General features: G+C 43.0%; 1 protein-coding gene across 2 annotated transcripts in view; it reads left to right on the forward strand.

The window, feature by feature from the left end:
- FRAS1 (Fraser extracellular matrix complex subunit 1) overlaps positions 1-25821 on the forward strand; it is a 730981-nt gene that overhangs the window by 689668 nt on the left and 15492 nt on the right. For both annotated transcript variants that reach the window (XM_068233564.1, XM_068233565.1), the window contains 11 exons: positions 37-237; positions 2785-2972; positions 5206-5481; positions 13186-13418; positions 13527-13687; positions 15060-15274; positions 15950-16100; positions 16929-17036; positions 20226-20385; positions 20469-20585; positions 22347-22513. In XM_068233564.1, coding sequence (XP_068089665.1) covers positions 37-237; positions 2785-2972; positions 5206-5481; positions 13186-13418; positions 13527-13687; positions 15060-15274; positions 15950-16100; positions 16929-17036; positions 20226-20385; positions 20469-20585; positions 22347-22513 — 1977 coding nt within the window. The remainder of the gene's footprint in view (positions 1-36; positions 238-2784; positions 2973-5205; positions 5482-13185; positions 13419-13526; positions 13688-15059; positions 15275-15949; positions 16101-16928; positions 17037-20225; positions 20386-20468; positions 20586-22346; positions 22514-25821) is intronic.

Below are 25821 nucleotides of genomic sequence, written 5' to 3' on the forward strand. Positions count from 1 at the left end.
TCTTTCATTATGTGACTATCTTTTCAACCTCTTTAGCACCCACCATTGAATTTGAAGAGTCTACTTATCAGATCCGAGAGCCACAGGAGCCAGATGGAGTAGCTACTATGAATATCAAAGTGATCCGAAGAGGAGACCAGAATAGGACTTCAAAAGTCCGCTGCAGCACACGAGATGGATCTGCTCAATCAGGAGTTGATTACTATCCAAAAAGCCGTGTTCTTAAATTTAGCCCTGGTAAATAATTTATTGCAGAGAAGACATAGCTTATTTAAAATAAATATGAATATGATGAACTCCCAATTCTAGAAGTTAAACATGTTTAAAGCGTACCTGAACTCAGAACGTCCTCTCTGCTCTAAAGCAGCATAATAACCTTTAAACAAAATACATTTCTTTGTTTCAGCTGATACAAATCCTAAACGAAATATGCACTGTTTCTACTACCTGATTCATAGAAGCAGACATATTGTTAACCTCCTGTGCTTTCACATGGCCTTATCTGCCATCTCTGCCATAGGCAGTCATGTGACACAGGGGAGAGATCAAATTACAACTTGTTATTAGACACAAATGAGGGGGAATTAAACAGGCTAAACTCTCTAAATACATACAGGGTGCATTTCTGTATATATTTCGTCAGTCCTGTGCAAGAGTTCAGGTCCACTTTAACAACTTAAACCTCACTAACAGGCTCTAATGTTGCTACCTAATCATAAGGCATTGGGAACAGGTAGGCATCCAATTGAAGTCTAAAAGTTAATAGATACAACATTTTTACAGGTTTATTAAACATGTTTGACGATGCCTTAGGGCAGGAGTATTTGCCACACTCACACTGACTAATGCTTTGATCATTGATATTTTGATAAAAAGAAAGACTTACCCATTAGGAGTAGATTAGATACATACTGAGCAATATGTCTGCTTCAGAATGATTCAGTCACTGGCTAAAGTAATGGTTTTAGGCTAGGGGAGGGGGTTGTGACTATAACAGGACTTGCTCAATGTAGTTGAATATTGTGGTGAACAAATCCACTTTTATATGCAGTGTATTCTCTAGCTTGGTGGGCCAAGATGATAATGTGGGGAGTAATATTTTGCTCTCACTTCATGACAATAAATTGTTTCAATTTGAAGCTGACAAAGCTGACATTGCATTTGAGCAGTTCTGGAGGTGTGTTTAGCTTCAGGGACAACAAAGGAATGATTTGCATATTCAGCAGTGAAGCATTGTGGGAGACATCATATTCTCACTCCAACCTGAATAGTCACAAATACCTTCTGTTTTAAGAAGGCAAACTTCTGCTTTTCATAGCATTTTAGTAAGAGGGCTCTTTGGTCCTTTTTAGCCCCTTACACACTCCTAGGAGTTCTGGATCACTAAGAGCTTGCTGGGCAATCTGTAACTCTGTAGAATCTAGAGTGGCCCTATCTGTGGGCAGAGCTTCAGTAAGAATTGTATTAAGCTGAAACATCACTTACTTGAATATGTACACACCCTAAAGCAAGAGATGGGGCGTAAGGATGGTACATTGATCACTTGTCATCAACAAGTTCTAAGCAGGGCTGTCCACTTACCTCTATGTTATATGCTTTGCTAGTGCAATCACTGGTGGTAGTCTTACACAGTTGTTCAGATGTGAAGAGCGTCACTAAAGATTACTATGTAGAAACCATACACTTGTATACAGATAATAATATGCTGCTTTTCCTGTAAGACCCAAATAAATCTTTGAAAGCAGTACTACAGATACAAATGCTACATTCATGGAATTTTGTAGAGTTAGGATACATTTGAGGGAGTCTACTGTGATACCTGTGGACTATTTTCCACAGCCATGGGTACATTTTTCCCTTGAGAGAAATAACATGGGTATCCAAATTGATATGCCATGGAGTGTACATTATGAACGACTACATTGAATATTTAACTTACAGTATATACACATTTTTGAATCACTAAAATACCTAAATCAGAGTGTGGGAAGAATTGCCTTAATCGGTGGTGGGAAGGATGTCATCAAATGATACGTCTGCTAAAGGTCTGATATGTACTTACAGATTCTCTAGTTTACCTCCCCAGGCAATACACAATATTGATAACACAAGAGGACCCATCCTACAGTGAACATGCTCATGTCCAATGAACACGTAGAATAGCGGATATAGCTACTGATGACTGAGCAGAAGCATTAGAGATAACCAAACTTGTCTCTTTAAATTATGCTGAAAAAATATGTCCAGTTTATATTCTGCATAGCGCATATTTAATGACCCCACAACTGTCTAAATACAGCTCCAATGAAAGATGAATGGCAATAATGTAAATCAGCACTGGGCTTCTATTGTCCTCAAATCAAGGTTCTCTGGCTTAAAATTCTTACATTTTTGTATTATTAAATGGGTGTTCCAGTTACCAGTGATCCCAACATATGCTTATCAGGTGTTCTTGCCTTTTCTTTGCCTGTAGAACTGATAAGGTCACACCTGGTAGTCATTAGTTATGTACTGGTTGAGGGACACTCCTGTTACAGTATATCCATATCAAACAGAGAAATAAATCCTGCATTGTGCTTATGCAAATAAATAAATGTGGGTCTACGATGAATAGTTATGAAATAGCTTTGCTTTTTTGATCATCATTCCACTATTTTTGCTAAGAATGTGCTATATAAATGAATAATAAACTATGAAATTATTACCAACACAATTTTGTTTCCCAGAAAAATAACATGAATGCATGAATTAATGTGTATGTGGCTTATGTGTCACTTTTTCCAGGTGTTGATCACATATTTTTTAAAGTGGAGATTCTGTCAAATGAGGACAGAGAATGGCACGAGTCCTTTTCCCTGGTGCTTGGACCAGATGACCCTGTTGAAGCTGTACTTGGAGACATCACAACCGCAACAGTGACCATTCTGGATCAGGAGGCAGCAGGAAGTCTTATACTACCATCACCCCCTGTAGTAAGTACTATCTTACAGTTTGGTTGATGTGAATTTATTTACTTCACATATTTTTTTAAAGTTTTTAGAGTGCAGGAAATCTTAAAAATAAACAAAGAAAAGCATTGACAGAACCGTGAGTGTAATTTGCATTCAACAGCTTCCTCTTCCTCCTTGTGGTGTTTTATGCTAAGAAAATAGAATTAGTTTTCTTCTGTGAACAGTTACTATTGAGTGATTTATTTTCACATTGCTCCTAAAATAAATATTTACCCAGTGCTTTACTAACCTAAACTACTATATTATTGTGGAGTTATAAGAAGGATGGCTTTGCTCGTTAAAATATAAAATATTAGAAGAATTAATTGATTCATTTTGCAGTTAGATATGAGTCATTGCCTGTGCCATAAGTAATTATACTGGCAGCACTTTCATCTCAATTTATATATCATTTCAGTATAATGCTGCCTATTGCTGTCTGTTGCTTTTATTGCTTATCCACAATGTTCAATATCTTTATGAAATGATCCCATTAAACTATTTGCAGGAAAGTTAATTAAATGAAAGGCTGTAATTTTATCATTATCTTGTCAGTTGGGTTTGACAAGCCTTATCACTCCTTGTATTTTATTTCATGGTAGAAGGGCTTTCTTCATAAGGCAACTAGTAAAAGTCAATAGACAAGCAGAAACAGATGGTTTAATATGCTGTTCCGTATAAAATCAATTGCATTTCTATAGAGCACAAGAAACAATTCTGGTACAGTTTAATTGGTTCTGGCAGGAACAGATGTCACAAGGCCTTTGTTCATGCTAATGTGTCAATAGCTGCAGACTTCCGGCAACTGTACCTGTTATGCAGCAATGTTATCACACACAGAAAGAAAGCCATTGTGTTCATGACTAGCAGTCAGTTATCCCTACTTTGAGCCTCGTACACACGCCTGACTTAAGTCAGCTGAAGTGGACGATAACAATCGCCTCAGCCAACGATCAGGCATGTGTACAGCACCCAACGCCCAACCCACCAGCGGTCCGCTGGACGGATGTACTCAATTCCAGGGACGCAATCCCCCCTCCCAATTCCATTGTTTATGATCCCCTGCCGATCTCATTATTTACGCCGCTGCTTCGCACACCTCGTGATGTAATGCGGGGTGGGCATGTCCCACCCCCGCGTAGCAACACAGCGCGTCATCAGCTACACAGCTGACATGCATGTGTGCAATTTGGGCCAGTGATGTCGCCAAAGGGAGTCAGGTCCTGATCCTCAATGGGCGACATAAGTAGAGAGTGTGTACGCGGCCTTAGTTGTAATGTTTTTAAGTGTCAGGGACACCAAGAACATGGGTCTTCTCATGAAAAATAGCAGGGACACCAAGAACATGGGTATTCTTATGAAAAGTAGCAGGGACACCAAGAACATGGGTCTTCCTATGAAAAATAGCAGTTACACCAAGAACATGGGTTTTCCTGTGAAAAGTAGCAGAGATATCAATAACATGGGTCCTCCTATGAAAAGTAGAAGGGACACCAAGAACATGGGTCTTCCTATGAAAAATAGCAGTTACACCAAGAACATGGGTTTTCCTGTGAAAAGTAGCAGAGATATCAATAACATGGGTCCTCCTATGAAAAGTAGAAGGGATACCAAGAACATGAGTCTTCCTATGAAAAATAGAAAGGACACCAAGAACATGGGTCTTTCAATGAAAAATAGCAGGCACACCAAGAACATGGGTCTGCCTATGTAAAATAACAGGGACACCAAGAACATGGGTCTGCCTATGAAAAAGAGCAGGGACACCAAGAACATGGGTTTTCCTATGAAAAAATAGCAGGCACACCAAGAACATGGGTTTTCCTGTGGAAAGAAGAAGGGACATCAAAAACATGGGCCCTTCTATGAAAAGTGGCAGGGAGAAAAAGAACATGGGTCATCCTATGAAAACTAGCAGGGACACCAAGAACATGGGTCTTCCTATTAAAAGTAGCAGGGACACCAAGAACACGAGTCTTCCTATGGAAAGTAGCAGGGACACCAAGAACATAGGTTTTCCTATGAAAAATAGCAGGGACACCAAGAGCGTGGGTCTTCCTGAGAAAAGTAGCAGGGACATCAAGAACATGGGTCTTTCTTTGAATACAGCTATTATGGGCTCTATTTGCAGGTTACTACCATTGTCATTTTTCTTTTCACAATATTGGCACCATAATACAGAAGGTATTTTAATTACTTGTTCAATTGTCCTTAGGTGGTATCTTTGGCTGACTATGACCATGTGGAGGAAGTCACCAAAGAAGGATCAAAGAAAGCCCCATCACCTGGTTACCCACTGGTATGTGTCACACCATGTGACCCCCACTTCCCCAAATACTCTATAATGAAGGAGCGATGTGAGGAGGCTGGTATCAACCAAACCACTATACTGTTTAGTTGGGAAGTGGCAGCACCTACTGATTCCAATGGAGCACGTTCTCCTTTTGAGACAATCACTGATACAACCCCTTTCACTGGTGTCAATCATATGGTAAGTGCCATTAGAAAATACTGTATCGTAACACAGATTTCATTCAGTGAAATATGATTACTGTATTTTGGTGCAATATGTAAACATCTCCATCATAATTCATAACAACTTTTCAAACACACTAAATGGTCAGCAAATGCTAGCAATGATGTACATACTTAGGACAGACACAAGAAGGTTGAGGGTGAGTATATGCACCCTATGGAAAGAAACACAGAGACAACGGGAGCCCAGATGGTGCAGTACGTCACAGAGATTAATGAATAAATTAAATGGTGTTGAAATAATACTCACAAAGGCAGGTTGCAGAAGGGCAACCGAGTACTGCAGGCAGGTGGAGATGCACAAACCCGAGTCCACTTGGGGTACCAGGAGACCTGGCGAAGGTCACTCTCTTGAAAAAACTCTTACACACTGGCAAACTAGGTAGTGACAGAGACCACCCGTGGTCAGGTGTGGGTGGGGTGAGACACAGTATAAAGGGGGGTAAAGAGGTGCCCAAGGTGAATAAAATACATTAAAAACAACTAAAATATATATAAATGAGGTGGCTTACCTCAATGATGACACACCCATATAGGAATGGATATTTATTAGTAAAACAAAGCACAGGCAACGTGTTTCGTGGGAACTCGCCCACTTCCTGGATTCAAGGCGCCTTGGATCCGGCTACTGGCATTTAGTGGCACTTTATTTGGCCTGAGAAAGTGGGCGAGTTCACATGAAACGTGTTGCCTGTGCTTATTTTACTAATAGATATCTATTCCTATATGGGTGTGTCATCATTGAGGTAAGCCACATCATTTATATATATTTTAGTTGCTTTTAATGTATTTTATTCACCTTGGGTGCCTCTTTACCCCCCTTTTTAATAGGGCAGAAATCCCATGTTTAATGTAATTGTCATACATGCATGCATAAATGCTAAATTGTTAATACTGTAAAAGGAGAAGCAACATGATGCACCAACCCAACAGCACCCAAAATGCACCAACCCAACAGCAGACAATAATACTGAATCTGCAAAATCTACTTTGTGTTGTAATTATGTTTGACTGACACATTGGCCCATATGCAATTCACATTTTCTACTTAGTTTTCACCTAGGTGATATTTTCAAACTTGTCAATAAGATGCCTTTTAAATTACCGGCAAGCAAAAAGAATACTCGAAATAATTTTGATAGTACATTTTCACCTACTTTCTGGTACTTTTTTTCAGAAAAGTTATTCTAAATCGAAAATGAAAAATTATCTCCTAGGTGAAACTCACAAGAAATTGCATATGGACCCTTGCGTCTGACAGTTTCTTTATACAATGTCAGGATGTATTATAAGGGCACACATTTCTGACTACTTTTATGTTTGCACTTAGGAGACTTAGTACAGCCAGTACAGCATGCACTGGTGATAGTGATCTGTTCTAGGAGGATTGCACTTGTGTATATCAACAACTTGGCCATGACTGATGTTTTGTGAAGAAATAGGACATAGTCAAACCTTTGCATAATCATAGGCAGATGTAATTCTAACCATTTTCAGTAGAATCCATGGTTATTCAGAGCAAAACAAAAGTAACATTTTGCAAGCAGACTCCACCATGGATACAGTATTATGCAGGAGAACAGAGGCGCCAAAAGGATAAAAGGAAGCTAAATGAGCTTAAAAACCAAATTCTTGGTAAATAGAGGAGGTAGTGGTGGACTTACCTCCTCCAATTAGACACACAACCACTGTAGTAAAGACAGTCAATAGCTTCATCAGGCAATAACAACGGAGCAATAGCATATGTGGTCAGTAGAAGAGCCACAGAGGTGCCTGGCTCTTCTACTGACCACATATGCTATTGCTCCGTTGTTATTGCCTGATGAAGCGGGATCAAACCTGCGAAACGCGTTGCATATTTGGAATTCATAAATAAAATATATTGACTGTCTTTACTACAGTCGTCGTGTGTCTGCTTGGAGGAGGTAAGTCCACCACTACCTCCTCTATTTACCAAGAATTTGGTTTTTAAGCTCATTTAGCTTCCCTTTATCCTTTTGGCGTCTCTGTTCTCCTGCATAATATTGAGTCCACCCTGGGTGGAGGGTTGAACCCCCTTTTTCTCATCTACAGAGAGCGACTTCTTATTCCTGAGTGGGGTCAGGAAAATCTCCCCACCTGCCTTTACAGTGGTTGCCTAATGGTAACCCTGGTTTGTGAGTATTAATATTTACTCTATCTAGTAACCATTTACCAGTACATATTACACTATTGGGGCTCTTGGTGTTCCTTGTTTTTATGGATACAGTACTTGATATGTCTCTTAGGGCTGTTTCACAACAAAAAACATTTGGCGATCAGTGATTTTGGAGCGATTTTACAGCACTTTTTTGCAAACAATTTTGAAGCGATTTTTCATGACTTTTGTTTTTCCATTCTTTCTACAGAATGACAATTGCTGGCAAAAAATGCTACATGCAGCACTGTTGTGATTGAAAAAAAAAAATCACTCCAGTTTGAAGTTTTCACTAAGGATTTGGAAATCGCTGAAAAGCATTCATCATTTTTCCTATTGCTAGTATTTTTGAAAAGTGCGTGGTTAATGTAATCAAATGGGCTATTGTATAGTGGAGCAATTTGTTGTTGTTTTTTTAATTATAAAATGCTGCATGCAGCATTTCTGCAACAATTGATTGTGTAGAAGGTATAAAAAAGCAAAAGTGTAGCAAAAATTATTTTAAAATTGCTTTCCTAAAATCGCTTCAAAATCTCTAATGGCGAAGCTCAAGTCAGATGCATTGTGGTTACATTATTATTAAGGCAGAATCAGAATCTCATGAGCAAATGTAATGTTCTCACTAGTGTTATCACACATGATCGGGCCATAGCAAAACGCTGATGGGTCCACAGCATTCAGTGTTGCCAACCTTTCATGTTATTTTTTACTGACAAATACCTAAAAATTTACTACCAAAAGATTTTTTTCACTGACAAAACCCCCGGCGCGCCAAAAAAAATGGGCGTGGCCCCGCACCAGAATGTGGGCGTGGTCATGGGTGGAGCCAAATATGCATGATTTTAATATTGCTGTAAAAGGTCTGCCAGGGAAGTTTGAGCTCTGCCATAGTGTTTCCCCCCCTTCCCCCAAAATACATGTACCGTATTTTTCGGACTATAAGACGCACTTTTTCTCCCCCAAAAGTGGGGGGAAAAAGTCAGTGCGTCTTATAGTCCGAATGTGCCTCAAAGCATCAGGTACTTGAGAAGTACTGGTAGTGCATCCCAGCATCTCCCCCTTTACTTGCGGCAGTCGGCAGGCTCAGTGCGATCATAGCATATCCCCCTTTACTTGCGGCGGTGGGCAGACTCAGCATGATCCCAGTATCTCCCCCCGTAATGGCGGCGGTCGGCAGGCTCAGCGCGATCATAGCATCCCCCGGTACTTGCGGCGGCTTGTGGGCAGACACAGCATGATCCCAGTATCTCCCCCCGTAATGGCGGCGGTCGGCAGGCTCAGCGCGATCATAGCATCTTCCCCGGTACTTGCGGCGGCTTGTGGGCAGACACAGCATGATCCCAGTATCTCCCCCGTAATGGCGGCGGTCGGCAGGCTCAACGCGATCATAGCATCTTCCCCGGTACTTGCGGCGGGCAGGCTCAGCGCGATCCTGACATCTCTCGGCGGGACAGAAGAGGGTCAATCTCAGCCCTAGCTGCGGCTGCTATCAGGAGTCCCGATGTCTCTGTACTTCCGGTACTTGCGTCGCACGTCATTAGGGGGCGCATGTAAACAAGGAAGTGGTCTGTCCCGCCGAGAGATGTCAGGATCGCGCTGAGCCTGCCCGCCGCAAGTACCGGGGAAGATGCTATGATGGCGCTGAGCCTGCCGACCGCCGCCATTACGGGGGGAGATACTGGGATCATGCTGAGTCTGCCCACAAGCAAGTACCGGGGATGCTATGATCGCGCTGAGCCTGCCGACCACCGCCAGTACCGGGGGGGGGGGGGAGGAGATGCCTGGGTCATGCTGAGTCTGCCCACCGCCGCCAGTACCAGGGGGGAGATGCCTGGGTCATGCTGAGTCTGCCCACCACCGCAAGTACCAGGGGGGAGATGCCTGGGTCATGCTGAGTCTGCCCACCACCGCAAGTACCAGGGGGGAGATGCCTGGGTCATGCTGAGTCTGCCCACCACCGCAAGTACCAGGGGGGAGATGCCTGGGTCATGCTGAGTCTGCCCACCACCGCAAGTACCAGGGGGGAGATGCCTGGGTCATGCTGAGTCTGCCCACCACCGCAAGTACCAGGGGGGAGATGCCTGGGTCATGCTGAGTCTGCCCACCACCGCAAGTACCAGGGGGGAGATGCCTGGGTCATGCTGAGTCTGCCCACCACCGCAAGTATCAGGGGGAGGATGCCTGGGTCGTGCTGAGTCTGCCCACCACCCCAACTACCAGGGAGGAGATGCCTGGGTCATGCTGAGTCTGCCCACCACCGCAAGTATCAGGGGGGAGATGTCTGGGTCGTGCTGATGCTGCCCTGCTGCCCCAAGTACTGGGGGGAGATGCCTGGATCATGCTGATGCTGCCTTAGTACCAGGGGGAGATGCATGGATTGCGCAGCTTCTGGATGGGTGCCTGGACATCTGGATAGGTGGGATCAGCACCCTGTAATGTTTAGTTAGTGTTAGTGGTGGGGTAAGCAAAGGTTAGTGTAGTGTAGTAACTGGTGGGGGCATCAGGGGTTAGTATGTGGTGTAGCTCAATGTTACTGGCGAGGCATCAGGGGTTAGTGTAGGGTACTTAGTCTACCTAGTGGTCGCAGCAAGGGTTAGTGTAGCTGGGCAGTGAAGCTTAGACAGAGACCGCTTGGGAAAAAAATGTCTACAACATGCCCCTGCACTATAGACACATCAGGTTTAAAAACTATTTTTTTTCCTGGTTTTTGTCCTCTAAACCTGGGTGCGTCTTATAGTCCGGAGCGTCTTATAGTCCGAAAAATACGGTAATCTTCCAGCATTTCACCAAAAATCCACGTAATCTGGCAGAGGTTCTTCCAAAATACAGATAATATGGCAGTGGTTCCCAAAAAATAGATGTAATCTGGCAGCAGCGATTCCCCTAACATACACATAATCTGGCAGCAGTTCCCCAAAATACATTTAATCTGACAGCAGTGGTTCCCCAAAAATAGGTAGCCCCAGGTCTATAGGTGTCCCCAGAATAGGTGGCCAGGGGTATAGATGTCCCCAGAACAGGTAGCCAGGGGGAGAGATGTCCCCAGAACAGGTAGCCAGGGGTATATGTGCCCAGTATATGTAGGCAGGGGTACAGGGCCGGTTCTAGACTGGAACATATGAGGGGGCAGTCAAATGGGTAGGGGGCAACATGTTCGAGGAAATTTGCGGCGACTAAAGTGGGCATGGCAAGTAAATACACATAATGAGAGACAGCGTTTCACCAGTAAATGCACATAAGAGACCGCCTTTCACCAGTAAATGCACGTAATGACAGACAGCTTTTCACCAGTGAATGCACGTAATGAGAGACAGCTTTTCACCAGTGAATGCACGTAATGAGAGACAGCTTTTCACAAATAAATGCACGTAATGAGAGACAGCTTTTCACCAGTAAATGAACATAAGAGACAGCTTTTCACCAGTAAATGCACATAATAAGAGACAGCATTTCACCAGTAAATGCACATAATAAGAGACAGCTTTTCACCAGTAAATGCACATAATGGCAAACAGCCAGTGTCCTTAGTATATGTAGCCAGCAGATATATGTGCCCAGTATATGTAGCCAGAGGTATATGTCCCCAGTATATGTAGGCAGGGGTATATGTGCCCAGTATATGTAGCCAGGGTTATATGTGCCCAGTAGATGTAGCCAGGGTTATATGTGCCCAGTAGATGTAGCCAGGGTTATATGTGCCCAGTAGATGTAGCCAGGGTTATATGTGCCCAGTAGATGAATCCAGAGGTATATGTGCCCAGTAGATGTAGCCAGGGTTATATGTGCCCAGTAGATGTAGCCAGAGGTATATGTGCCCAGTAGATGTAGCCAGGGTTATATGTGCCCAGTAGATGTAGCCAGGGTTATATGTGCCCAGTAGATGTAGCCAGGGTTATATGTGCCCAGTAGATGTAGCCAGGGTTATATGTGCCCAGTAGATGTAGCCAGGGTTATATGTGCCCAGTAGATGTAGCCAGATGTATATGTGCCCAGTAGATGTAGCCAGAGGTATATGTGCCCAGTAGATGTAGCCAGAGGTATATGTGCCCAGTAGATGTAGCCAGGGGGTATATGTGCCCAGTAGATGTAGCCAGAGGTATATATGTGCCCAGTAGATGTAGCCAGAGGTATATATGTGCCCAGTAGATGTAGCCAGAGGTATATGTGCCCAGTAGATGTAGCCAGGGTTATATGTGCCCAGTAGATGTAGCCAGGGTTATATGTGCCCAGTAGATGTAGCCAGAGGTATATATGTGCCCAGTAGATGTAGCGCAGTGGCAGGCGGCAGTGAGCGGAACTTACCTGCGTCTTCTCTCGTCGCCGGCGCGGGATGATCTGCCGCTACTCCGGTCTGGTCCAGACCAGAGCAGCAGAACTTCCGGCGCAGGAGCGAGACGGAAGGTAAGTCCCGCCCGCTGCCAAGCGCCACTCCGCAGTCCGCACTTAGGAGGAGGACAGTCAGCGAGGGAGGGAGAGCACTAAGGTGAGAGAAGGGGGGGAGATTGCCCCCCTTCTCCACCACTGCCAACAGCTCTTCCTCCACTGCGCCGCTGTCCTCCTGAAACAGGGCGGGCGGCCAATCGGCCGCCCTTTTACGGACGCTGCTGAATTCCTTACGGAATTCACGGGCAGCTTAATTTGTATAAAAAATTACGGGCTGCCCGTAAATTTACGGGTGGTTGGCAACACTGACAGCATTATGCACACTTGAATGATAAAGCTCTCCTTCCCTGCATGGTACAGATTACCCAGCAAGCTCATGGTGAACCAGAACTCCTAGGAGTGTGCATGGTAAGGGTTTCCAATATAAGCACCAGTGTCTGGTGGCCGAGAGGAAAAGAAAATGAAAAGGACGGTGAACTGGCTGGGACAATCTGCACTATGCTCGCTTCTGGGCCTCATAGCAGCTATTACAACTACATTGATTACAGTAAGGGCCCATTCACACTTAAGGGATTAGCAGGCGATTCCTGCTAATCGCCAAAGCGCTAACGCTTTTTAAAGCGCTAGTGCTATGTTACCGTATGGCAGTGTTCTCACTGCCGCAATTGGCGTCGATTGTGGGCGTTTTGCGATTAGTGCCAATTGCAAATGTGTTGCCTGCAGCATTTTCTAGGTGATTCGGGAGCGATTGAGGTACAGTGCTTATAAGTGTCCAGTGATTTTTACCACAATAATCGCGGTAAAATCACTTGCGCAAAATGGAAGCACTAACCGCTTCAGTTTTGCTAATTTTGATGTGAACGGGGCCTAACATCTTTGTTAACACAGCAGTTTTTTACAGAATATAGCAATTCATACTCTAGAGCTGTCAGCCAACAAGTACTGAAATCTAATTCCAGTATTATAAGTGGCACCAGCAGACCTGTTTTAAAACAGTACTTTGATCACAGTGGTTAAACTATCTTGGCATATTTCAATGCTTTTTTTCTTGGATTTATAGATATGTAGAAATTATTTCTTTCTTTCCCTACTTCTTTTAAGGTGCTGGACAGCATTTATTTCAGCAGACGTTTCCATGTACGCTGTGTGGCCAAAGCTGTGGACAAGGCTGGACATGTGGGGACACCACTGAGAAGCAATATAGTGACAATAGGAACAGACAGTGCCATCTGCCATACACCAGTGGTAGCAGGCACTGCTAGAGGCTTTCAGGCACAGTCTTTTATTGCCACTCTGAAATACTTGGATGTCAAACATAAAGAACATCCTAATAGGTATGCCATATGTGCCTGTATCTGAGGATATACTGTATGACATTTTACTTTGTATTAGTCCTTTGTGTTTTAATTGTCTGATTTGTAACATGTTTCCTCCCCCCTCAGAATACATATCTCAGTACAGATACCACACCAGGATGGCATGCTACCTCTCATCTCTACAATGCCTCTCCATAATCTACACTTTCTCCTCTCCGAGTCTGTCTACCGCCATCAACACGTTTGCTCCAATCTTGTCACCATCCGAGATCTGAGAGGAATTTCAGGTATTACAAATGCTACTGTCTACTGCTGACAGATGCCAAAGAAACAATTCTCTGACTTAGGACATGATTCACACGGTTTGAAAAGTGGAATAGTTCTAAGTTTCTCATACAGTGGATGGCATGAGTTTCTGATTGTTAGGCTAAGCTGTCCCTCCCAGCATTCTTGTAGCGTATTGGTGACGGGTGACATCACAATATTAAGGCTATTATATAGTCAAACTCAAGATGTCAAAAAACTGTTTGTTAATGGGCAGCGGAGTTTGGCCATCATAGAGTTAGGCACCAGGTCGGCTTGTAAATAATAATAGTTAAGGAAGTTACGTATATTTGTCATCATTAGTTTTTACATTATAATCTTTATACATATTAACCTATTTTGGTTCCTGGACGTAGTTTCTACGTCCAGGAACCATGCGCGCTACCGCGCGCTCCCGAGGCCGATCGCGCGCGTGCACGCGCACTCCCGGCTGCGGATTCGGTAGCCAGGGAATCAATGTATCGGGCTATGGTGCCCGATCATTGATTCCTCTCCCCCGCTGAAAAAGCGACAGCTTCTCTCGGAAGCTGCGCCTTTTCTGGCCGTTCCCTCTCCGATGAGTCACTCTAAGCGTGTGTTACGCTTAGAGTGACGTCATGTAAACAAACTCATGGCCGCCATCATGTGGCCAAAAAGTAATACTACACCTGTAAGAAAAAAAAAATACAAATTAACACACAATTACATTATAAATCTATTGTTTACCTCCCACCCTCCCAAAACTACCCAAATAAAATGTTTACTATAAAAAAAAACACATTACAATAAAAAAAAAACATGTAAATATTTACCTAAGGGTCTAAACTTTTTAAATATCAATGTAAAGATGAAATATTTCTATATTTTTTTTTATTTTAAACTTGTAAATAGTGATAGATGCAAAATGGAAAAAATGCACCTTTATTTCCAAATAAAATATTGTTGCCATACATTGTGATAGGGACATACTTTTAACGGTGTAATAACCGGGACATATGGGCAAATACAATACGTGAGTTTTAATTATGGAGGCATGTATTATTTTAAAACTATAATGGCTAAAAACTGAGAAATAATGAATTTTTCCATTTTTTTCTTATTCTTCCTGTTAAAATGCATTTACAGTAAAGTGGCTCTTAGCAAAATGTACCCCCCAAAGAAAGCCTAATTGGTGGCGGAAAAAACAAGATATAGATCAGTGCATTGTGATAAGTAGTGATAAAGTTATAGGCTAATGAATGGGAGGTGAACATTTCTCACGTGAAAACGACGGAACCTGAATGGGTTAAAGAACTTGCATAAAAATCTAGCAATATAATAACATTGCTATAATGTATTACCTTTTTCTGTTACCAGACGCAGGATTTCTGGATGAGGTGACATACGATAGCATTGCCGTGGGACCTGGTTATGATCGTCCTTACCAGTTTGATCCTAATGTCAGGGAACCGAAGACTGTGCAGCTATACAAGCATCTGAACCTAAAGAGTTGCATCTGGACATTTGATGCTTATTATGACATGACTGAGCTCATTGACGTCTGTGGTGGAGCTGTGACAGCTGACTTTCAGGTGTGGTTGTGTTGTTGGGACGGTGTATGTATATCTGCGGTTCTTGCTCTAAAATATTTTTATGTGCTCATAGTGATAATCCTAATTGCCACACTTTGTGTGTCTTTCCCAAGATCATGATCTAAGCATTGCAAACAGACTGACAGATTGTCTTTTAATATTAAAATGCAGCAGACTTGCAGTTGAGAAACGGATAAGGTCTGAATTAATATTACAATAATAAGCTGTGAGATGGCCAGAAATATGGGTATAATCTCACTCAACAAAAAAAAGCTATTTGGTCATCACTGTGCACCACTCTCTCAAAAAAGGTTACAGCACAAACCACTTAAGTTCACTAAGTGTCAATATCGATATTAAATTCAAAATATATACTTTTGTTTAAATTGTACACCATAAAATTATGTCTGTTGTCATGTTATGCACCTTTTGATTTTTTAAACAAATTAAAGATTTTACTGTCTTTTATTAAATAAAAAATTAATAAAAAAAAAAAAAGATGCTGAAAGCTAAAAAACATGAGTAGTTTACACTTAACTTTTAGGTTGTTATTTTATTTTTGTAAATGTATGTCTTTAAAACATTTTAACATCAATGATAATCTATAAAAGATCCATAAAGAATTGCATATTTGTTTATTTACTGCTACAATTGTTTTCTTATATTGCTTTAAAGGTGAGAGACTCTGCCCAATCCTTCTTAACTGTCCACGTGCCTCTTTACGTATCATACATTTATGTGACTGCGCCCAGAGGGTGGGCATCATTGGAGCACCACACAGAGATGGAGTTCTCTTTCTTCTATGACACTGTCCTTTGGAGGACTGGTAAGACTCATTATCAGGGAAACTGTAGATGTATGTATTCATGATGTCAGTCTTCCCCAAATATCAGACAGTGTACATACTGTGAGAGTATTTGGCAAGTCAGCAAGTCCATGGGCCACAAAGATCAGAACTAGGAAACTTGAGGGGCCGTGACCCCAAGAAAATGCATGGCTCTCTTGATATCATACATACAGTGCTGGTCAGTTAACATTTCTACCTCAGGGCAATTTACTAGCTGAGCGATTACAAATTGCAGTTCTTCAGATATTCCTCCTGACTGTGTGTGTGCCCGCGCATTCGCCTACTGTTAATTTTTTTTATAATTAAAATTGTATAGTTGTAAATCATAAATAAGCTCTTGTGGAAAAACAGTCAGAGCGCAGAAACTGCTGTCTTATTTCTGTACACAGGTTCTGAACAGATAGGGAGCCAGTGGAAGGATTTACAGAGCGGAGTTCAGAAGGCAGAGCTATGGGAAAAATAGATCAGTCTGGTTGCTGCAATTATGACAGATTGTATGGGACAATGCGGTTCAAAGGGAGGCCAGCCAGAAGGGAGTTGCAGTAGTCGAGACAGGAGATAAGGGTATTAATGGGGAGTTTTGCGGTGTCTGGGGTTAGGAAGCGGCAGTTCTTGGAAATGCTGCGGAGGTTGAATTTTCAGGATTGGATGAGGCCCTTCCCTTTCACCTCCAATGCAATTGTTTGGTAGAAGAGTTGAGCCAATTCACTTTACAAAATTAAATATGAAATATCATTCATATGTCCGTGTTATCGTTAATTCTGTGTTGTTTGACTTGGCACTAAACAGTATGTATTTACCTTACAGGTATTCAGACAGACAGTGTTTTGTCTGCCAGGCTCCAGATTATCAGAATATACATCCGTGAGGATGGTCGTCTGGTTATAGAGTTTAAAACCCATGCTAAATTCAGAGGTAATGTTTATTCTAATTATGTCACTTTAGTCAAAACTCACAAAACTAATGCCACTAAGCTCACATATATTCTTTATTCATGTGATGTAATGAAGCTAATTTATCAGGATGGGTTAAAACTGGAGCAAAATAGGAGCAGTTCTTCAGACATTCACATTTTATCAAATAAAAAAAACAAGAATTCTACTTGGTGGTTTCTGCTAATATTTTTAGCTACAGAGCCCAAGTAGGAAATACAGTACAGTCAGTGCAGTTTCTAGGCCAAACTACTCCCAGGGCGAGGTAAAAAAATACCCCCCCCCACCAGTAACGGGTGGTGATGCCACTTGCCTCTTGCTGGCTCCTAGACTCCCTCAGCCAAGGCCGGATTTGTATTCTTCACTACCCAAGGCCTGGTTTTACCAATCGACTCCTCGTGAGACCTAAGATCCAAGTAGATGGTAGACCAATATCGCCCTTCATGTTTGATCGCTACTTTGACCGTTTTGGGGAGCAAGTTCTAAGAATGCACACTGCTGAGCTATACTTAAAAAAGAAAAAAAGATCATTGGTCTGACACTGATTGAATTGGTTAGGTTTGGCCGACATTATATCAAAATAGGGGCACGGCCTGGAAGAATCAATCTGCCAGGAAAACAAGCTGGAAGTCAGGTGTAAATGAGCAAAGATGAGGGAAAGGAAGGTGGTCTGTTGCAGAGAGGAGATAGCATGTAGCACTACAGACTACACTACACGATGCATACATAGACATATGACTATGGTAGGGATTAGATTTTGAGCCTCTCTGAGGCACAGTTAGAGCCTGTACACACTGCTGCACTTGCGCTGCGTTATTAAAATCGCATGCGATTTTTAAATCGCAAGCCTTCTTGAGAATAGAAAAAGCGCATTGCACCAGTGTGTACAGGTCTTCACGATTTTCCTTATTTTTCAAAAGACCTTGCGATTAAAAAGCGCATGCGATTTGAAAAGCAGCAAAGTATACAGGCCCTTAGTGACAAGACAATATACTCTGTACAGCGCTGCGGAAGAGGTTGGCGCTACATAAACACTAAATAATAATAATAAAGTGCAGCAGAGACGTGAGTTTATGGGAAGCAACAGTCTGAAGTGGGGTGAGGCACGAAGTAGCAGTTTGGTATTGATGTTTAGAGGTAAATGGTTAAAAAAAAAAAAAGTACAGAAGGCGTTAACACTTTCTTAAAAACAGCCAGAAGCAGGAGCTGCCACAGTTATAAAGGGTGTCTATTTGACCAGGGCGCAGCTGCACAATCAAAGTGAAAACAATTCTTCCCAGTTCCCAGCTCACTGCCTGTGCGCCCCACAGTCATCCTCACTACTACAGACAGTAAGCCCTGTGCACACAGAAGCATCTCCTCACTGTGCTGAGTTACTTACTAGAGACAGGAATGCCCATCCATCACTATAGCTGTGGGGGAACCTCCTATACCAAACTGATATACCTTCAATGCCAGTTCAGCCATCTCTCCTGTCTGACATCATTAAATAGCACCCCTGGCTAAGCAAAAGCATTTAAAAGAAAACATGTATCATCAGTCCATTCATTTCCTTCTGCAAAGTCTCCCCCACTAAAGTTCACCTGGTGGTAGTGATTTACATACAAGTTACTCTCATCGTTCTGGATTCATTTGCTAGCACTTCTCTAAAGTGCTCTGTAATAAGGTTCAGGACACAAGCAAACTAGCCTAGTGATTCCTCTGCTGCAGCTCTACATGCTGCCTTTCCTCTGTGCAGAGCTCTGAGCAGCTGCCTAATAATACCTGTCCTGATGCACACTTTTCCCTCCAGTTGCTGGGGTGGTCATGGTGGCCATTGTTCTGATTGGGATCAGTGATAATATTACATTATAAATCCAGTTCCAAAATCATTTATATAAGCTTTGAATAATGTGGAAAGGGTATAGAAACTTCTGGGTAATATTATTGCTGTATATGTCTCAACTGGAGTGGCTAACTCTCACTTTGTGTCCCTCGGATCTTCTCAGAGCCTTATAGCTTTAATATAAAAACTGGTGGTCCTTATAATATGAAAGTATATATGAAAATATAAGAGTTTTTACAACTTCCCTTCTGTACAGGAAGTGATGAAAATGTTCATATATAGGGACAGAGAATACTTACTTGATTCAAAAACCACCTCCACACTTTTATGTAGTTGCAATCGTTAGTTGAGTTGAAAAAAGACATCCGATCATCAAGATCAACCAGAAAATATACAACACTAGCCTTCACCCTCACATATCCCAGTTTATCCAGAGGCATACATCCTCTACAATGCTTTGACCAATTAGCCCTAAAAGGAAAAAAAATCTCTCCCTACTCCAGGTGGTAGTCAGATAAAATCCCTGGCTCAACACTGCCGAGAAGTCTGTAGTAATTATAGCCATGGATGTCTTTCAATGCAAGGAAACCATATAAGTCCCCTTAACCTTCCTGGCGGTAAGCCCGAACTGAGTTCGGGCTATGCCGCCGGAAGGCACCGCTCAGGCCCCGCTGGGCCGATTTGCATAATTTTTTTTTTGCTGCACGCAGCTAGCACTTTGCTAGCTGCGTGCAGTGCCCGATCGCCGCCGCTACCCGCCGATCCGCCGCAATTCCTCTCGCCGCGGCCGCCCCCCCCCCAGACCCCGTGCGCTGCCTGGCCAATCAGTGCCAGGCAGCGCTATGGGGCAGATCGGAGTCCCCTCTGACGTCACGACGTCGATGACGTCGGTGACGTCATCCCGCCCGTCGCCATGGCGACGGGGGAAGCCCTCCAGGAGATCCCGTTCTTTCAACGGGATCTCCGGATCTCCGATCGCCGGCGGCGATCGGAGGGGCTGGGGGGATGCCGCTGAGCAGCGGCTATCATGTAGCGAGACTTTGTCTCGCTACATGAAAAAAAAAAAAAAATTAAAAAAAAAAGATTTGCTGCCCCCTGGCGATTTTTTTGCAAACCGCCAGGAGGGTTAAATGCAGATATAACTACTTTCTGTGGTAATACATTCCACATTTTAACCACTCTTACTGAACCCATTCCTAAGTAGGTGTCAACATTTTTTTTTCACCATAAGCAGGTCTTGTCCCTTAGTTCTTTTTACAATACTAAAATATTTATTCCTGACATTTGGGCTTTAAGTTAAGGAACATAAATGGCAAGTAACACAATAATGTTTACTTGTTTCCACAGGTCAGTTTGTCATGGAGCATCACACTTTACCAGATATGAAGTCTCGCATCATGGCGCCTGATCACTTGGGTGGCATTGAGTTTGATCTCCAACTCCTGTGGAGTGGCCAGACGTTTGACTCTCCATATCAGTTATGGAGAGCTACTAGCTCATATAGCAGGTGAGTTTATGTTTTACATACAGTGGTGTACTATAAATCAGCTACAGCTATGTGTATGTTACTAAGCCTACTTTTGTTTTCAGGAAAGACTACTCAGGAGAGTACACCATCTATCTCATCCCTTGTACAGTACAGCCTACACAGCCTTGGGTGGACCCTGGAGATAAACCTTTGGCCTGCACAGCGCATGCTCCTGAGAGGTCAGAGAATACATCTACCATTGCATACGCATTCACTCTTACATACCTTTCATAGCTTAAGTAATATTTTCTGCCATTGGCATGCACCACCTTTCTGTAAACTGGACAAAAGGAAAAGCTTTATAGCTAAACTGCATTAAATATTACTGCCAGATAAATCCATCTGTCACTCATTTTGACTTTATGCAAATTTAATTTTGTCCCATATGTCAGGCTATGAATCGGCACAGAAACTCTATTACCAGTCCAGGTGGCCCTATTCAGGTTCATGTATCTGTTAAATACTGACACACATGCAAAATAGAAGTATCTGTCTGCATTGAAGCTAGAGGAATATGAAGGCTGATAAATGTATTTCTGTTTAACCACTTAAGGACCACGGGCTTAACCCCCCCCCAATGACCAGGCTATTTTTTACAAAATAGGCCACTGAAGCCTCAAGGGCTCGCTGCAGGGCCATACAACTCAGCAGACATGTGATTTCCACCCCCCTCCCCCGCCTTTTTCTGCCCATCAACAGAGCTTTCTGTTGGTGGGGTCTGATCGCTCCCCAGATGTTTGTTTATTTTTATATAAATATTTATTTTATTTTGTAATAAACTTGTGCTTTTTTATTATTTTTACTGTTCTCCCTCTCTCCCCCCGCAAGCCAATCAGTGCGATCGGGTGACCCCAGTACAGTCACACGGCTGACCCCAGTACAGCGCTGCTGTAGATCGGTTTCGCCGACTAACTGTCTCCTAGCGGCAATCGCCACTGGAAGACTGATGGCGGAGTGGAGCTCCGTCATTCAAGTGGAGATGCGAGCGCAATCTCCTGCTAAACACGCCCCCAGGACTGCACGCCGATCAGCGTTAGACGGTCCTGGAGATGCTTCCCCATCCACGCCAATTGGCATGGATCGGTCGTTAAATGGTTAAACCATGCACATTGCCTAGCTGGCCTGCTGATCCTATGCATGTAATACTTTTAGCCATAGACCCTGAACAAGAGCATGCAGATTAGGTGTTATGACTGAAGTCTGATTGGCTGGTCCATTTAATGTAACAGACAGTACACGCAATAACCATGAGCACCATGCCTCTCAAAGGGCACCCGCTGCTGCTATCTACTAATGTTTTCATTTCATAATTCTCCCTTGTCATTTGCAGTCAGGGCCAGTTCTCTCATGAAGCAAGGTGAAACACTTGGATCAGGCACAGAGATTACAGAGCAGCATCTTTGTACTGTGTGTTTACATTTACAGCATGCAGTCAGAGTAGGAGAAGTGAGAGGAGAGCGAGTGAGGTTAAGCTGTCATCATTGGGGTAAAGAAGCTTGTTGTGCTGTGTGAGGAGTCTGACAGTGAGGGGGGAGACAGGAGAGCAGCAGTGTTTCATTTGACTTGCACAGCAGAAGGGAGGAGGTGGCACTGCTGTACTGACTGAGGAGGATTGGAGGACGGCTGACTGGCTGAGGGTGAGCAGTTTATTTGTCACAGACTCACAGCCAGCCAGCAAGTCTGTTATTGTGCTGAGCTGCAGCATGTCATGTTTCAGGTTGTTGCATATGCTCCCTTGCTGACCAAAGTGGAGTAAATTGTCGGGTGCTATGTGATCATTCCAAATCTGAGGGTGCAGGGGGGGGGGGAGCTCCCTGTAAAAATTACCGCCACTGGGAACTAATTATCATAAAATATTTAATAATAATATTGTATTTTTACTTGAGAAGCTGCAATGTGAGCCTTTTGAGAACCTACAATTCTGTTTTCATTGCCCTTAGGTTCCTCATTCCTATTGCATTCCAGCAAACAAATCGCCCAGTGCCTGTAGTGTATTCTTTAAACACTGAATTCCAGCTGTGCAACAATGAAAAGATCTTCTTGATGGACCCAACCAAGACTGAAATGTCCCTGGCAGAGATGGACTACAAAGGTGCCTTCTCCAAAGGTAATTTGCCTTTTGTGCTAAGGTATTCTCAGAATCAGCGCATATTAAGCCTGCTTGTGAGCATCACAAATACAGCTATCTAAGCCAAAACTATTCGTCAATATACAAAAGTGTTACCCCGAATCCTTGTAAGCAATAATTTCAACTGTACCACAGCAAATGCTTTTCAGCTGAGCTGCAAATGTACAGTATATCTGCAAATTAACTAGAGAAGATAGCGGCAATGTGCTAAACCCAGCTTATGTGGTTTGATGGATGAAGACCCATACCACCACACCATAAATGGGAACCCAAGCTTGGTCTCACCAAGACACAGAAGTACCTGTCTTTAAATTTGACTGAAACAGAGATAAAACACAGTTGTGTACAGGTATGGTAATCTTCATGGCCACGTCACCACTATCTGTGTACTTCCAGGCCTACTCTATAGTATGTATCCACAACAGGACATATACAGTAGTAGACAAGTAGGGCAATATACTTACCGGGGGCAAACGTGCATGCTTAGAAAAGATTGAAGGGTTCACTTTCACCCAATGCACTATGAATTATTAGTACGGACATCAAAACTCTTATGTCTGCCTTTGAAATTAAAGAGGGTAATAAAAACTAAGAAAACCATCCAAATGCAAACACTAATCTGTGGTATAGTTATGACATTTCCGAAAATGGTGGTATTGGCGGTACAAGTGTGTCTGTGACTTGTAGAACCTCACTGTGAAGGAGTGAACAATCAATTCCAGTAATTTTAGCTGCAAGCGGCTACACAAGTGACCAGCTGCTATGTAAATCAGTTGGACAATTCTCATTTATTCCCAGGCAGGATTTCAATCAAGTTTGTAAATGAGTCACTTGTCTAAAACATATCCAGTTGCTTCTATTTTTATTTCTTTATAAAACTTGGAGTGATTTTTCTTTTCTTTTTTAATTTGATACAGATCTGAGATAGTAAGAAGGGTCTTAGCCAGTTTTCCTTTGGCTGCAGTGTAATTTCTGCATTTTAGAGGAGGAAGTCTATAAGCAAACTATGCAGCTATTGTAAATCTATATCACACTGCTCTGTTCTGCTTTGCACTTGCTTGCTGCGCAACAGAAATGATAAAGTCCCCATCCGTGCAAGATAAATCAATGCATGTAGAGTATAATATGGAACCATCTGTTATTTTGACAAGTGCTGAAAAAGTATCATCACAAATCACATATACACTCGTTTAGGCTAAACTTTGAATGTTGCAAGTTCACAATCTTGAATAATTAACCACTCCTTTAATTAAAATGCAGAGCATCATAAATAAAATTATGTAAAATGTATTAAGTCTTTCTGCGCATACTAGCACAGTGTGTGGTATATGGAGTACATCCATGCTGATGTTATATTTTGTTCATGGTTGTTTATTGAAGAAGGTCTATTTTATAGAAGAAATTGGTAATACCTTACAGTTGGATTATACTCCCAAAACTAAAATTTTAGTAACTACTCTTAGGTACATTAAAGAACATTTACCGGCCAGGAGACACTCCCTTTCGGTGTCTTAATTCTGCTCTCTCTTGCCTCCCTCCTGCTGAATCACCCTGGCAACAGCTGAGTCACATCAGCAGAAAAGGAGGAGGGCAGAGTAAAGACACAGGCAGGCAGATTCTTTCCGGTGTAATGTCTGATTGCGCTGCCCGGAAGCACCCTTCCACACTGAGCAGCACGCATGCTCAGTGTGAAGTTAATGAAGCTGCTGGAGATAAGATACGAAATATCTCTGCTCCCACACCTCTTACACTAACCAAATTTTCAGGGTAGGGAGGGGACCCCCCGAACTACCTCTATGCCAAATTGCAGCCCACGAGCCCCGCTGGTTCAGGAGATAGATTACAGAAACCTATTTCGGGAACCAGCGGGTCTCGGGGGCTGCAATTTGGCATAGAAGTCGTTCGGGGGGTCCCCTCCCTACCCTAAAAATTTGGGGAGTGTAAGAGGTGTGGGAGCGGAGATATTTCGTATTTTATCTCCAGCAGCATCATTCTATAGAAATGTGGCCGCACAGTCTCCTACTGCGCATGCGGGGCAGCTCAAATCCACAGGCAGCATAATCAGACACAACACCGGCAATGATTACATTTGGCCAGAGATAAGCAACCCTGTACTGCTCTCTGCGGTGAAAGAAAACATTTTACACAAAGGAAATGTGTGGGAATGCTTTCAAATGTCCTTTTACATACATAAGAGTAGTTACTGAAATTTAGTTTTCGGAGTTTAATCCTACTTTAATGTGGACCTGAACTCAGAACGTCCTCTCTGCTCTAAGAGATACACAACAGCATAATAACCTTTAAACTAAAAACAAAAAACATTTCTTTGTTACAGCTGATACAGCAAGTTTTAGAACTGAATATTGATCCAGCACCAAAACCACACAAGTACCAGTTTAACCCATTTCATTCTAACACTCAATGCTATTTCTGATAAGTAATTTCTTCATTCCAATACCACCCTGTAACGAAAAATCTGCAACGCCGGATGGATTGCGGAAATATGGTCGCATCCAGTCCGGCAAGCGGACCTTCCAACGCGGGATGCGGAAATTCGTCCGCATCCGCTGCGCACACCCGTCCGAGCACTCTGCTCCAAACTCACCAACATGCTGTTCACCAGGGTTCTGCCATCTTGCCTCTAGGGGGTGCGGCCGCACACCAGACACGCCTTTATACTCTTAGAAAGCGTGTCAGCTGACCTGGAGGTCAGCTGACATTTTAGCCTGCTCTGATTGGTTGCTGCCTGGGGTGGAGACTTCTCTCCCAGGCAGTATATAAGGAAGTGCTTTTCAGTCACACTTTGTCTGTGTTTGCGATACCCTGTGTCAGCACTCAGACCTTAGACTAGATCCCAGGTGTTGAAACCAAGGACTTCACACCTAGACTAGGAGATTATTATTATTGTTATTGATTCTCTGTGTATGATTCTGTGCCTGTCTTGACTTCTCTTCTGCTTCCTGATTCTGTACTCTGCCAGCCCGTACCGTTAACGACTATTGGCTTGGTTCCTGACTATTCTCTCGTCTCACGTCTCTGTACTGTTGCCGCCTGTACTGTTGCCGAACCTCTTTCTGTCTGACCTTGCTCCCTTCAGTGGAACGTCTCCTACTGTTGGGTTATTATCTGAGGCTTGCCTCCCGGAGACGCCGGCCCTAGCAGACCGTTACTGCCAGAGGCTGAGATTCCTCCACTGCCACTTTGGGGGATCTCACACACGGGGTTCCCATTCAGAGGTAACCACACCTCTGAGGAATTGCCGTGTGGTGGATATTTCCACAACTTTG

The sequence above is a fragment of the Hyperolius riggenbachi genome, chromosome 1 (genome assembly GCF_040937935.1).
Source record: "Hyperolius riggenbachi isolate aHypRig1 chromosome 1, aHypRig1.pri, whole genome shotgun sequence".
Lineage (NCBI taxonomy): Eukaryota > Metazoa > Chordata > Amphibia > Anura > Hyperoliidae > Hyperolius > Hyperolius riggenbachi.